The following is a 15,292-nucleotide window of genomic DNA, read 5'->3' on the forward strand; positions in this document are numbered from 1 at the left end:
CATGAACACTCGTCCTGCACCTTAGCTCGTCGAACAAGCAACCAATCAAGCAAACATTTCAAATGCGGGAAAGTGCTCTGCTGACTTACTGTAACTTCTCAGCTAATTAACTACTCAGCTGCTGCACATTAACAGCATATAAATATATCTGCAAATATCACTTGGGTCCACTTAGAGCCTGGTGTGGTCCTCACTCTTCAATACTACTGCTTATAAAACAATGTCTGCTCACGGATTATAAACTACAGTGAAAGTTTATTTATTCTGCTGGGGTTCAGCCCGCCAGCTGCTGTCAGTCAAACATGGACATAACCCCCTCGCCAGTCGCTGAGAGGAAAAAAGTATTTCTGATAAATCACCAAATAACTTTTTTTTCTTCCTTAAAATGACAGAAAAATGTTGATAATGCCTTTAAAATAGCACTGCCTGTATTCGACTGCAAAAAAGGGGGATGACTAAATGTAATTGCAGTTGGACTTTACGCCTTGATGAGGAATCTGGCTCAGGTTTACTGCTGTAGTATTTCCAAGCCAAGGATGCTACATGCCTATGGTCAATAGTAGTGTCTGCAAAACAGGTGTTACCAGTTGGCTGAAATAATAACTGCAGGCAAATGGAGGAAATTAAGTAAATACTTGGTACTAACTTCTGTCACACCAGCAAAGATGGATTAGGTGAGGAGAAGGTCCATTCCGATTACTGAAACCTTGCTCTTTTCGGCGGGCTGCTACGCTATGATACAGTAAGTGGATCACCTGGGCTCAAGAACTCCAGGCTGCTTGTCCAATTTCTACTTGAAGGCATTTTACCTTGGCATTATTCAAAGGAAACAGTCTGGCTGGTGTTTTCCACTTGTGGGTCCCTTGGAAACTGTTCAGAAAGATACGAAAAATTACTCTGAAATAACCAATCATAATCTGATTTATCGGCTGCCAGGAGCAAAGGGGCGAGGAAGGTTACTGTGGGTGAACAACAAAAAAGGAAACACTAAGGAATGGAGCTGATATGTGACGTTGATAAGGGCACAGAGGAAAGCCAGATGTTTGATATAATCCCTTTTGACTTGTTAGCCCATTGCCTAATTGATGCTGCTTACTTGCACACACATGTTGCTTGGTGCATCGGCTAATATAAACCTTGTTTGCATGAAACTCAAATTAACCTGAATGTCAGGTTTAAATTATTAGCCTGACAACTTTATCTGGGGGTTTTATTGCGTTGCTTTGATATTTTTTTGTCCACTTTAAAATTTCCTCTGTATTTGTTATCGTTTTGGTACTTGCGTTTAGTTAGGCATTTAGATTTAGTTGTTTATTCCTCTCGGGCAAAGCCTTCATAGTTATCCCTATTTGATCAACTCCGTCAAAACAGAAACAGGATACTTTGCACCTGATTCTGATTTTCCACCAAACTGAACACATGCGTGGCAGGCAACGAGGGACAGAGCTGCATAAAAACCTCCAAAAACAAAGGAAAATGACACAATATATGACAAAAGGAATCTGTAACTCATTTATGACAGACCTTCGCCTCCGAGCTGCTGAGTAATACACTTGCTGGGTGACAAAGAACGCCAGTTTTTTCTTCTTTAGCGGGAAATCAATGTTCTCGTCCAGACCACAAGTGAATACTTTGTCCCAACTTGTCTAATTGTTCCTGAACACAGATTTTGTTGTCTGCGTTACGGTGGATCTCATTTGATGTCAGCTAGGAACTATCTGTATTTATTGCAGCTCATAGCAACTGTTTTACACACAGAAAACTTTCACAGAAAAAAAATTCTTACTGCAATAAGTCTGCTTAAGTAAATCAAAAGTAAAGTTATCGAAAGTGCTTATAATAGATTATATTAGCTGTTTCATTGGATTGCATTTAATTGACTATTATAGATTAAGAAGCTGCTCCCTTGAAGACCTAATAAAATATTGGTGTCAGAGATCAGACTCCTTCAAAGACCAACAAAGTATTGCGTGTAGTGATGTGTAAAGCAGTTTTTTTTTTTTTTTTTTTTTGTGTCCCAAATCACTGCAATCAGTTCATTAAAAATGTAGTTTTCTCTAAATCGTTGATCGGAGCTCTAGCCCCGATAATCACTGAGCAACACTTGAGGCTCACATATGAAAGTTATTTGTTTGAAGGGATAGACTCACTCACTTGCGTGTATCCCACTCAGTAAGTGTATCCCTGCACGTTCGGTTGCAACTTACTCAGAGCTCAACTGAATTAAGAGATGAAGGGATCGTGATTCAGTTCGGTTTGTTCACCCAAAAGATTTGTTCTTTTGAACAAATTGTTTGTGTAATTTTCTGATTTGCCGTTTTTTTTGCAGTGGATATCAAGTAAAAATACAGGCACCAAAATAGTATAGTGTCGCTGAATAATAGCTATAGCAAACTCTAGTGATATTCTATGTATTTTCATTGTTAATAAATATCATGAACAAACAAAACCAACAATGAATTGATCCTGCTATAAAGTGCTATTCCTCTTTACTGTATTCCTTTACAAAAACTTTCAAAAACACATCAATCAGCCACATGGTTGCTTCATTACAATGTACATGGTCACTCTAGTGTATTTCATGCTTATATCGGAATCCCACAGTTAATATGGACCTGCACTGCAAATATCTATTAATCCACATCTGAAAATCATCCTGCAACTCTAGTATTTACTCCTATAAAGTAATGTTTGCTGTAAACTAAAGTCTTTTTGTCTTAGGAAATGATTTCATCTTTCAACAAAAGTGAAACTATATAGTATATTTGCAACCTTTTTTCAGTAGTCTCTTCTGGGCTTGGTGCTACAGATAGGGTTTGGAAGCTGTAAAGTAATGAGAGACGGTAGTCTATCTCTCAGTACAGCTTCACAACCCTGTTATTGTTGCTTTTGGTCTTTTCAGATATTTTTTATTGCTGATTTTATTGCTGGGGAACGGCAGTAACCAGGGAATTGTGTTACTTTAACTGAGGTTTTCAAATTAAAATCAGTAATTCAACCTTTGTTTAAGCAGATACTTTATTATTTTTTAGAAAGAGTTTATAATCTAAACGGATTATAGTCCGAATTATGTCACAGTTTGAAAGATAAAACATTTGCTTCCTTTCCTTATGATCTGTGAGAGAAACACACACACTCACACTCATTCATGTTCTCTCTCTCCCGTTCACAGTCACTCACACGCACAACACAAACATATACAGCACATGAACAGACACACCAGCCACCAGTTGCTTTGATGCAGAAGTCAGGTGACTCAGTGGGAATCTTGGTCAGTGCTCGTGTCCCCAGTGTGTTGAGACAATGGTATGACCCTTTCCACACAAACTCACACACCTATTATTTGGTCCTTTGCCAAACTCTTACATGCACTGTTTCCCTCTGATCTTTAGTAATGAGGCAAAAGGAAAAAAAAGGGACAAAATGAAATTTTACAACAGATCTTCATCCTCCCTCATTGTCCAGAATCATATACATATCTCTTTTGGTCCTTTAAGCCTGTCCAAAGAGTCCAAAGTTGAAAAACAAATCCTCCTCTGCCTGACTTGTTTTTATCTCTGACCCAACACCAAATGTGCATACCACTATTATGTCTCCAGTGATGGAGGAGATACAAAACACTGATGGAAACATCTGCTCACCCGTCCTTAGCAGAAGATGCTTAAGTGACTTCTTTACAGCAATCACATGATTGTTTATTACTGCGTTCCCCAACATCAAATGCCATGCCTTTCAAATATGAAATGATTCAATGCATCAAAATGAAAAAAATCATAATTTTTGGAATGTGATACAATTTCTTCCAGATACAACAAGTGAGCATTTTCTGCTCTTTCCACACAAGCTTAAAAGCTATTGTAGGAATTAGGTTATCAATTCCTAAATATTTCCAGATTCCTCGTGCTTCCTCTCTTCTCTTTTTCCTCGGAGCTCTGAGTTTCATCCTGATAAAAGCTGAATAAGTGGGGGGGGGGGACTCATGGAACTCAGTTGCTCATTTAGTTTTAGTCCCCTTTCCAGCAAATGCTGCTCTCGTCTTTTATTTTGGTAGAGATTTGTGTATTAAGGAGTTCTGGATGACTTGCTGTGTATTATTCCACCCCAGGAGCTTTGAAGGTGCAAGGACTGGCTGCACGTAAGGTCACCACAGGATCTCCCCTTAATAGTTGCAAGCTGTTGGCTGGATTTGGAGAGGCAGGGAGGAGAGGAGGCAAGAGTATGCCTTTCTGAGGGTTGCCTGCGCAAGACCCTTTTTGTAGGTCCCCTCAACCCCCCCCCCCCCCAGTTTGGAAGGAATTCCTTTCTTGGATGCTGGAAGCCGTACGCAGAGGGCACCGATTATATAGTTATACGGCTTGGCCTCTCTAAAACAACTATTTCTAAATGTGCCTGTATGTTTTTCTGTCTGCGTTGGTGGTGGGGTCTAGGGTAAGTGCTGAGATCTCTCCCAGCCTTTCACCCCTGTTTACAACTCTCAGTCTGGCACAAGTAAGCTCACTACGTGACTTGCTATGTGCCACGATTGATGTTTGTGTCCTAGCTGATGGTCCGTGATAGCCACCCCTGACCACTAACCTCTCCGTCTGAGTTGGTGACTCACATAGACAAATCTCTTTGCTCCCTTTTAAAATGTCATTTACTTCTCTGCGATTTCGTTTCTGTTATTAGATGCATCAAATATTCACATAACTGGATGCCAAAAATGCATGCCATCAACAGCTCTTTATTTTTTAAAGCTAAGTTGACTTTATTTCCCATTGCCCAATGCTCTGCCAGGGCAATTAAAGCGGAGGAGGGGGCTGAGGCATCTGCACAGGCACTAGGGGTATTTCTTGGTCACGGAATCAAGAAATTGTTTGTTACCATCTTACTTTGTGTTTTATAAAACCACTGCAATGTGATGCTTATGGCCAATCATTAAATAAGCAGCAGTATTCCATAGCTTCCTTTATTCCCAACTTTTCTATGTGTATCTGTGTGTGGGGAGTGGGGGCTGAGGGTGAAGGGGGCAAAATGCATCTGAGAGTGAGGGGAAGGAAGGATAACATGCAGGGCTTTTCTACACAGCTGGGAAAGGTTAAGTTAAAAGTTGTACCGTGTTGCCTAAGAAGTTTCTGACAGAAATGTTGCTAGTTGTAATAAACTCTAATAACCTCAGCTACTTGCTAATGAACTGTGTGTTATGCATCCCTAGATCAGCCAGTTCCCTTTTCCCCAGGCCTGTGCCCCTTACACCACCTCCCTTCACACTGACTGACACACTCTGCACACACAGAAATGTAGAGAGGAACTCTGTGTTATTTTGACCTGTTCCTGAGATGGAAGGATGGGGCTCTGACAAGGTCTGCGTTCTTCAGAAGGGCTTTCATGTTGCTGTTAGTGGGTGTCCTCCCCCAGCCTTCCTCTAGCCCTGGGACATGGGGCAGCATGAGGGCCCCCAGGCTCACAAGGCCAGCCAGTCCCATTTCCCAGCCACCCTGAGAGAACCTCAAGTCAGGGCCAGATGTGGCAGCTGGCCCAGCCACCCTGGAGGTCAAGGTCAAAGGAAACCATGTCAAATTTGCCACCCACCGTCATTCTCTAGATAGAGAGATAAACAGAAGTGGCCTTGGAGGGGAAGTGAGGTGTAGAAGGGAGGTGGGAGGCGTAGTGGGGGATTGTGCTGAGAGAGAGAGAGAGGAGGGATAAAGCAAGGTAAAGTAAGGAAGAGACTCTAAAGTAGACAAGGTGAAAGTGTGAAACTGAGAGATAGTGTAATTAAACTGAGAAAGAGTTAGGTGAGAGTGAGGAGCCCCATGTTCTTGGCTTCAAAATGCCACAGAGGAAACACTGCTCACGCGGTTGACAGCTGTTTCTGAAGTGTGTCCGGACCTGGGCTTGTAAAGTCGTCACATGTAGGCCTCATTTTCTCAGAGGAGTCTGGGCACTGCCCACCTGGCCCTCACATTAGGAACACCCCCGCCACCCCCCCTCAACACACACACTCACACACACAAACAACTTATTTAATACGCTATTTCAAAGGGGAGCCTGCGTCACTGCTCCTCAGTGACTAGCATGCTCCCCCATGTCATTCCACAGGACTGCTGTCTACAAATCCCTGACTCTCACAAACTGTTGGTGCTGTTTCCTGTGTTTTGCATAGAGGCATTTACTTTACAGTGCTATCCAAAGAAAAACGTGAGACTGGCACTGAGGCATAAAATCTGATGTCCCATAAATGAACATATACTCTTATTTTTTATCCATTTTTCTCGCCAATTTCTATTACTGAAAGATCATCTGAGCTAAGAAACTTCTTTAATTGTGGTCAGAATCTTCCTGTAGTGGGAAACATGGGGACATTAATTAATATTTTTTTTAAAAAGAAAAGTTCTAAGAGATCTGCTCTTTTTTTTTTTAGAAATGCATGTATTTTTGTGAAAATGTGTAAAAACTGAAAACAATTACCCCTCACAATGACGTTTCCATTAATATCTAGCAAAACAAGATGAATTTATTTTTTTTTTTGTAATTAGTCACTCAGGAAGTGAGTGAGCCTCAAAGTCCCAAAACTTTGGAGCTGACAGTGTGCAATGCAGTGGACACTACTGTTATGAATGTGTCTTTTAGTGGATGGGAAGTTTTCATTTCTTAGTCATTCTTTGCTAATGCATTCAGTAATTACTTGACTAACCTCCCAGATAGTATTAGCTCTTGACGCAATTTATTTGATGGTATTACAGTAGCAGCTACTCCATATTCACATAATTGCTCCATGACCCTCCCCTGGAAACAGCCCCTCCCATAGCAGCCAGACAGCTTTCATTAATAGCTTTGAACTAATAGCTGTCTTTGGCATGAGGCGTGCTGTCAACTACGTATCTGTGTTGGGTAAAGTGGCTGGTATTGTCATTACATTTACATTGTATACTGAGATCCATTGTGCAAAAGAGGCAATACCACTTAGCCCTAATAAGAAAAAGTGACACTGGCCACAGGCCCCCACAGATTGATTTGATAAGCCACCAGAACACAAATGCATACATGCCCTCGGTCTGCTGCCTGCCTTCCATGACTTGGACCACATGTGTTCCTTGTTTGGCCTGGAGAAGGGGGACACATTTTGTGTACTCAAACAGCTGAAGCAGGCCCCCCGAGAGGCAAGCAGACAAGGCAGCAGCAGCTGGTGCTGGTGACGCATTGCCAACGTTGTCCAGTGACGTCAAACGCCGGGGGCAATGGCCAATGATCTTCCGGTTCTATTTTCACCTACAGTGTTTAACTTTGACATCAGAATATCAGAGACCCATGGTTATTGATTTTGTGATATATCATTGGTCTTCTGTACCAAACCCACTAATGGAATGTATGTTCATTTCAATTTCAATGTATGTTATTTACTTGCTACAGCAAGATGTGTATGTAGATGTTTATGGTGGAGAACTAGATTTTATAGAACAAATGCAATTACGCCTGACATGCAGGTATTTGGTGTTTATGGAACTTGGGATCTTGTCTTTAACTTAAAAGTATTGCTGTCAGTTTCAACCTCTTTCGACCACCCACTATGCATATGTAATGATTACATGGGTTGTAGAGTCAATGGTAATTACACTTAATGACTGTAAGTATCTTTGTTTCTCCTGCCCAGGTGATTCCATTCCCCATGTCCTGCGACATACGGGATGAGTGCTCCTGTCGGGATCCCAACGCTATAGAGAACAGAAAGGATGAACACGTCCATTCCCTGGGGTGACCAACCTGAGCAGGGACCTCTGTTCAACGTCCCAGGAACCTTGCTCCAACACAACACAGCCAGAGTGGCCGAGGCAGACCCCTCCTTCATCCTCCTCTCGGCCTCCAGTTTCCTGCACATGCTGCTTAACAGGCATACCTCTCCATCCATACTGCAACCCCAACCAGCTGAAATGCCTCCACCTCCACCTCACAGAAAGATCTAGAAAAAGAGGATGGGACCCATGAGACTCCACAGAAAACTTCATTTCTCAGCTAAAAAGGAAAGTAACCCTGCAATATCATCAATAAAAAAACAAAACAAAAAAAAAAAACATAGCAAGGAGAAAAAAAATTACATGAAACAGACACTTTTTTGAAAGAATAAGAAAACAAACAAACAAACAAAAAAAAATAAACAAAAACATAACCAAGCCTAGGTAGCATGCCTTTTGTTCAGTTTTGTGCTGGCTTCAGTGTCTATTTTAGTGACCTTGTTCTACAATCACACGATTGAACCTAAGGTACCTTAAAATGTGCAAGTTGGGGATTGTGTTGATGTTGGCTCTGTGTTTTTGCAAATATGAAGGAAATCAAAAACAAATGTTAAAAAATAATCCTCACACACTTTGAAGGCATGTTCAACACCTTTTTGGAGGGGCTAGAAGTTTGGGCTTATATCATTCCTGGTTTCTAACTGGTTAGACATTCTGTATCTCTATGTCCTTTTTCAGTAAAGTGTGTTTCTTCATAGGCACATCAGAGGCTATAGAGGTTATTCCTAGCTTGGTGGGGAATGAGACAGCCATATTCTTAAGGCAAGACACTACAGGTGAATAGAGTAAAAAAAAATTAATTAACACGGATCACCATGAAACTTTCCCAGTTGTTTCCTTACATTAAGACAACTATTTCTTATGTTACAAGTTTTGTGAAATTTTCTGTTTAAATATGCAAATGACGCATTATGTAATTTCTAACAGAAATCTAAACATTGGATGACGCTAGATTCAAAATTCTTGTTTCCTTTTGTTGAGATAATAGAGTCAAGTGTTTTTACAGAGGTGGTTTTGAATAGATGTTTTATCTCTCCATGAATCAGAAATGACTGTCAGCCATAACAAATTCATTTTGGCCATGCTTTTAGTAATAAAATGTTATATAAATCAGGCTATGAATGATATATGTACAAACCCCTCTGTAAAAACCTACAGAATACAGACAAGAGTAAAACTGGAAAGTTTGGTGTTTGTAAGTGCTGCTGAAGTGGAGATTTCTGGCTCAGAGTATGAGGAAAAAATTCATTTTGAGAAAACGGCCTTCAAAGATATTTATTGTAAAATTCCATAAATTTTTATTGGAAACCACTATTTACACAGGATACACAGGAAATGACCATGTTTGGATCCCATTACATTTTGCAGGAAAGAGAGAGAGCTTTACAACGACACCTGTGACGACATGGTGTGGACAATGATTGCGGTACTACATGTTGAGTTAGAGTGCTAACTGAATTTAGGAGAAATCTACAGAAACAAATAGACAAAGTGTTGTAAAATAAACACTTAAATGTGTATTTTGGAAGTTATCTTTCCACTAGTCTAAAAGGAGACATGATATGGAAGCAGAATAGCCCAAAATCTCAAAATCGACTAGTGTATGAAAAAACAAAGTTTTTGCCTGCCGTGTCTCGCCTTAATTAAGTTTCAAGCCACAGATTCAACACAAAAGCCAAAATGAAATACACAAACACAAAAAAACCTGAGAGCAAAATCCTGAATGCATAATCGAAACATTTTTAGCATGACTTCTGCTACTGTGTTTGCTGCTACTCGCCATCGTCACATCATATCTGATAGGGTTAGACAGCTTTGTCTGCCTTGCTGCTTACAGTACCTCCTTCTAGCATTCATTCACACTTGCATGTTAGTACACTATACTTTCAGCTCACATTAATACATGTTGACAACACCACATATGAAATGCACTAAGAACTTTAAAAAAAAAAAAAAAAACCCAGAACCTCACTTGTCATTCCCATTTAACCCAGCTGCCCAAGAAAATACTACACACATTGACCACGACTTAAAGAATGTCATCGATAACACCTCACTTTGGGTTGGCGTGATTTTAGTTTCAGTTTGAACTCCTCCCTCATGGTGCTTGATGAGAACACTGTTACCTCAAGCACTGATTTAAAACGTTTAAACTGAAAATAAAATGATCCCAGCCCTTTTCAGAATGTAGTCAATGCTTTTCAGGAGTCTGTGGCTTCTTTTATTTTTTTTTGATTGCACAGTACTGCACAGCACAGTCACACAAAAGTACAGAAATAAAAGGGCTGGACATAGGCCATGGCTCTTAGTGAAAATGAGTATAGGTGGAAGGATACCACATGTGACACACACACCCACGAGAATACATATACACTTTTCTCTCATTCTCTCCCCTCCCAGTAGTATTGGACTCTCAGCTCCAGCTCTGCAGGCAACAATGTTGTCTATAAAAATGACATTTGGATGTATATGTCAGTACAGCATTAGCAGTCACAATATGATCAAAGGTCCCTAAGATTCTCTGTTTTAGTCATTTTACTATTATGTTTGTCTCTGCAGTAAAAAAGTGCACTTGGTTGTGATCAGCACTTTTCAGTATTGTGAACTTGGGTGTCCGTCCCCACCAATTAACATCATTAGATTATATGGCTGCTACAACAGCTTTGTATTTTGTTACTCATCATTCCACACACACATATACACACTAGATTTTTCTCATGCACATTTGATAATGAAGGCTGCTTGGCATATTGGTCCAAATTTTGCTGCTCCTACTTGGCTGCAACAATAACCATGGTTACAGTCAGCATGGTTATAACTTTTAATTTCATTTTGGGTCAATGGCACAGTCCCTCTGACTCATATTAGGCTGCTATAGCATTCCAGATCATTCTCATAAGTAGGGAAACAATGTGTATACAACATGCTGTACAAGTGGTGATGTAAGACCAATTTCATGTCATTTTTCAAACTAATGTTAGTGAAGAACTAAGACAATACCACGACATGCGGAGAAAGTGAAAAGGTATTATTTTCCACCAAATACAAAGAAAAAAAAATATTGTGTAAATATAAATATATGTTCTTGATGGACAGGAGTGTTGAGAAATGTTTTTAGTTTGTTTTTTTTTTGTTTTCATTTTCAGTTTTTTTTTTTTACAAAATGTCATATTTAATCAGTGTTTGTATTATTGACCTCAGTTACTGCACTTTTTAGTTGCCATGTAAGAAGAAAAAGTATATCTTTCAAAAATGTTTAGAAGCTGCTATTGTCAGAATGGTGATCTGAAACAAACTGTATGATATTCGGTCATTTGACTCCCTGTGTTGCTATTAGCTTTCCTATCATTAGTGTTTTAGTCGTATCTGACCCTAGATACTCCTCTTGACTTTGCATTCAATGTTATCAATGTCACTATGAACCATATATTCATCTTCCGTCATCTTTAGAGGCGCCAGATCTTACAAAATAGGGTACACACCAATGCATTATCTATAGAAATACCGTATATTGTCCACATATTTAAGGTCTAGCTAGATTGCAAAGTTGTTTGTCTTTTGTTTTGCCCTGATGTTTATCTTAGGTTAAAGGTGTAAATTTTGGAGAAACCTAGAGATGCTGAAGGTGAAGGAAAAACTTAAATGAAGAAACTCCCATTTAAAAAAGGGACTCTTAAAAGAATTTGTAACTTTTATGAAATATGAAACTTTGTAAGGACGTTCTAAAGGTTACATCATCTTCAAAGATTGCATTTAACACTTTATATGAAAGGTATATAGCCCTGGTTTAAAAAAAAAAAAAAAAAAAAAAAAAAAAAAAAGAATAAAAAAAGACTTGTATTATGTTGATATTATCAAATTATATGTAATGTTAGTACTCCAGATACTGCTGCTTTACATAGAACTGTTACCAGTGGGGAGAGACTGACCTGCAATCACTACACTATGCCAATGACATGCAGTACTGTGGTTCATCATCTGCCATTGAGGTCACTGGAAAGCCAATTCCAACCATTTGAATGGATGAATCCGAAATCTGTCATTGGATCCTTCCCTTCATCCTATAAACTGAGTCAATACAACCTGTTGTTGCTTCCACATACTTTGACTAACTTATAAATATCCTCCTCAACAATTACTTGTATCACCTGGATACCAAAACATCTTATCGTTATTACTATCAGAAAGGCTACAGAATGTGACTGCATGTCAACTTGAAAAATTATATTCTTAATATTGGAGAAGGTACCCATAAGCCATAGCTAAACAAGATATTCATGGAAGAAAGTATAAGATTGCGCATTGGATGAGGACATCACCTCTCTACTGTAGTCTTCACAGGATCCCTTGCTGTACCTCATGCCTGTAATGTTTGCTGCTTCTATATTTTTGGTATTTTAGTGACATTTTTGCGTCTCATAACAATGGTGTAAATAGTAGAACTATTTATTGAGAGTGTTATACTTTTTTAAGTTATATTTAATGTCCATGTAAGTTATTTTTTACATTGTTCTTATAAACAAAAACATTATTGGTTGTGAGTCAAAACTGTCATTTTGTCTGTTATCACACTCGGTTGTGATCATTGGCGTCAAGCGTTGATCAGACATACAGTACACTTCAAGCCCACAACCATGAATGAAATCTCATTGGTCATTAAGTGTAGATGGACACTGCTTGTATCCAATGAGGATTTGCCACATTTAAAATGTTACTGAGTGCAGTGTATCTTTTTTTCCCTTTAAAACCAGAATGTAAAGTTTTTGTTTTCTGTTTTTTGTTCTTCTTGATTTGCTTTTTTTTAAATGCACACATTAGCCATACTTACAAGGAGTTGTGAAAGGAGAACCAAGTATATAATGGTCAAGTACATAAATCCATAATATAGCAAACAACATTTTCAGAGCCAGGGTAAGGCACAAGGAATATATGTACACAGCCGGCTGAGGGCAGGAGAAAATGGGCAAGTGGCAAAGAGAGGGATCAAAAATTAAGGGAAAGAAGGACTGGAGGTCAAAAGGCAGCCGATGGTGCTCCAGATAGAGCGCTCTTAGAGGGGGGGTAGAGGGGGGGCAAAGAGAGAGGTAGGGATGGGTGGGCTGCTTTTCCTGGCCAGTCTAGGTATTTGTCCAGGTGTGAAAATGTGTACTCACAGAGGCTGCCCCTGGGCCAGTGGTGGCCGGTGCTGACTGGCAACAAGCCGAGGCCAATGAGTCAGAGTTTCTTCTAGGGGTGGCAGCCATCCCTCTCTGGGACTCCCCCCCACCCCACCCCACCCTACCCCACCCACCACCACCATCACCACCCTCCTACCTCCACCTCCCCACTCCTCGACACACTGCCTCATCTGTCACTGTCAGGTATGCCTGCTTAGGGCGGCCAGGGTCAAGCTGGCCCTGTAAAAATGAGAGAGGATGTTTGCCCAGCTTACAGAGCCTTTTGAAGTTAGGCTGAAGGAACACAGTTCTTCTCACCTAGAGCCTATGCTTATCACATAATATGATTTGTGTAGCAGTCTTTTTTGACGGGCTTTGATACCTCTCCACATTTTCCACCAACAGTCGCTCCTTTGTTTCTAATTTCACACCTGGTATTTGTATTGCTCTTCTAAAAATGGCAGAAACTTTGTAGTGTCTAACTCATTACGAAGCGATGGGGAGTATAATAAAGAGTGTCTGAAGCCCTAATGTTTTTTGCTCAGATCATTGTGGAGAAAAATACTGATGTGCCATCTTGTTGTAAGACATTTTCTTTGTGTATTGTAACACATGAAGTACCTCTCACAGGCCTCTGGTTATAGAATGGTCCACTTATGTCTGTTTCCTAATCCCTAAATAAATAAAAAAAAAAAGGTGAATTGTCCTTTTTTCTAAGTGGGAAGTACAAAAAAAAGTGTATTTACATATTATGTGGATATCTAGTGGTATTACTGCAATGTTTCGTACCTGATTGCTCAACAAATATATTTTAAGATGTAAATAATATTATATGATGATTGTATTTGCAAACCATGTACTAACTGTTTGGGAGTAGCTCTCTTGGATTCATTTTTATCATAACTATTATACAAAGAGATGAACCGTGAATATGTTGTGCATTGTGTCAAAGTATCACCTGCAAAGACAGAAAAAAAGAAAAAAAAAAGACCTGTGATGCTTTACCACACCACTCGCTGTCAGCATTTATTTGTTCATAAAGGCTTAGTACAAGCACTGTTGTCAGGTGTCTAAACCATGAATTTATCCATTGAGTCATAAATTATTTATTTGTTGTCAAGATGAATAAAATCATAATGGTCATTTCTGGGTCTTAGGAGTCTGTTGAAATTGATCCTCATAATCAAGCTTGACTGATCTTTGTTATGCATTGAGAAGTTTTCAAATTTGATCTGCGTTGACTGGCACCAACCAACAGCTTTCATTTGTCCTCACTCCATACTGTATATTGTTGAGTCTTATCCCTATGCCTTTGTGTTTGCTGAGAATTTCACCAACACTGTAAAGGTAGCCATCAGACTCAGTAGTCCCTCCCTCCCTCTCTCCCTCCCTCCCTCTGATGGCCTCCTCTCTCTTTGGTTCTTACACAGTATGCACTTTTTCAGGCACATATACAACAGATTGGACTTTTATGTTTCAGTCGATGTTTCTCTCTGTTTTCACAGTTGCAATTATATATATTTTTGGTGCTCTGGTACATGGCAAAACATGTCTGATGTGTACTATATTTTCATAAGGAAGAGTCATACAGATGAGTATCATGTTCATTTTGCTGTCATTTATTGTGTAGAAATAAAACACTGGTTAAAGTGAACATAAGCTGCACAAGTGTGGTCACTTTGTTTTTTTTCCATTATTGGTCTGTCCAGGTTCATTTGGAGCTGCTGTATATTGTATTTTCAACTCTTGTATGCCTATAAAGAGTATGTTTCTTCTGGAAGTCATTTGGGCACCAAAGATCCATAGTAAGCCCTTTCAAAATAATAATAATAATAATAATTTTAAAAAATGGGCTGAGGTGGTTATAAAAGAGGAACTCATTCTTTAAGCCTCCATTGATACATTGGCATGGAAATGTGAGTGCTGTTCCTGGCACACCAATGACGTTAATGGCCTAATTTGTGAGAATGAACATCAAGCTACTGATTTTTAAAGTGCAGTTAATGTTGCATGACTGGAAAGAAACTGGATCTCAGCTTAAAGGAATAGTTTGTTGAGGGAGATGGAAAAAGAAAATGCTTCCCAGCAGCTCACATGCAGAGAGGCATAGCCACCTTCAGTTAATGATATAAATTAGAGTAATTCATAGGGGATAGCTGTCTGTTAGTTCAGTGAATGATTTCCTCCCTTCCTAGCTCAATGTAAATATTTTTAAGCTGGATCATGTTGTAAATTGGGCAAAAACCTGGGAAATAACAGGCATTGCACTGCAATCTACATTTGCTGACTTAAAAATATGATGATTACAGCCATTTTCATCTGTGCCTCATTTTGCCATCATGCTAATTAATTCTGATCCAAATA

The 15,292-nt window shown here is 39.5% G+C and overlaps 1 protein-coding gene across 1 annotated transcript in view; it reads left to right on the forward strand.

The window, feature by feature from the left end:
- The window catches only part of pappaa (pregnancy-associated plasma protein A, pappalysin 1a), an 89,608-nt gene extending 75,039 nt beyond the window's left edge, over positions 1–14,569 (forward strand). The window contains exon 22 of the mRNA XM_056404099.1: positions 7,634–14,569. Coding sequence (XP_056260074.1) covers positions 7,634–7,738 — 105 coding nt within the window. The 3' untranslated portion in view covers positions 7,739–14,569. The remainder of the gene's footprint in view (positions 1–7,633) is intronic.
- Positions 14,570–15,292: the final 723 nt, after the last annotated feature.

The sequence above is a fragment of the Seriola aureovittata genome, chromosome 18 (genome assembly GCF_021018895.1).
Source record: "Seriola aureovittata isolate HTS-2021-v1 ecotype China chromosome 18, ASM2101889v1, whole genome shotgun sequence".
Taxonomy (NCBI): domain Eukaryota; kingdom Metazoa; phylum Chordata; class Actinopteri; order Carangiformes; family Carangidae; genus Seriola; species Seriola aureovittata.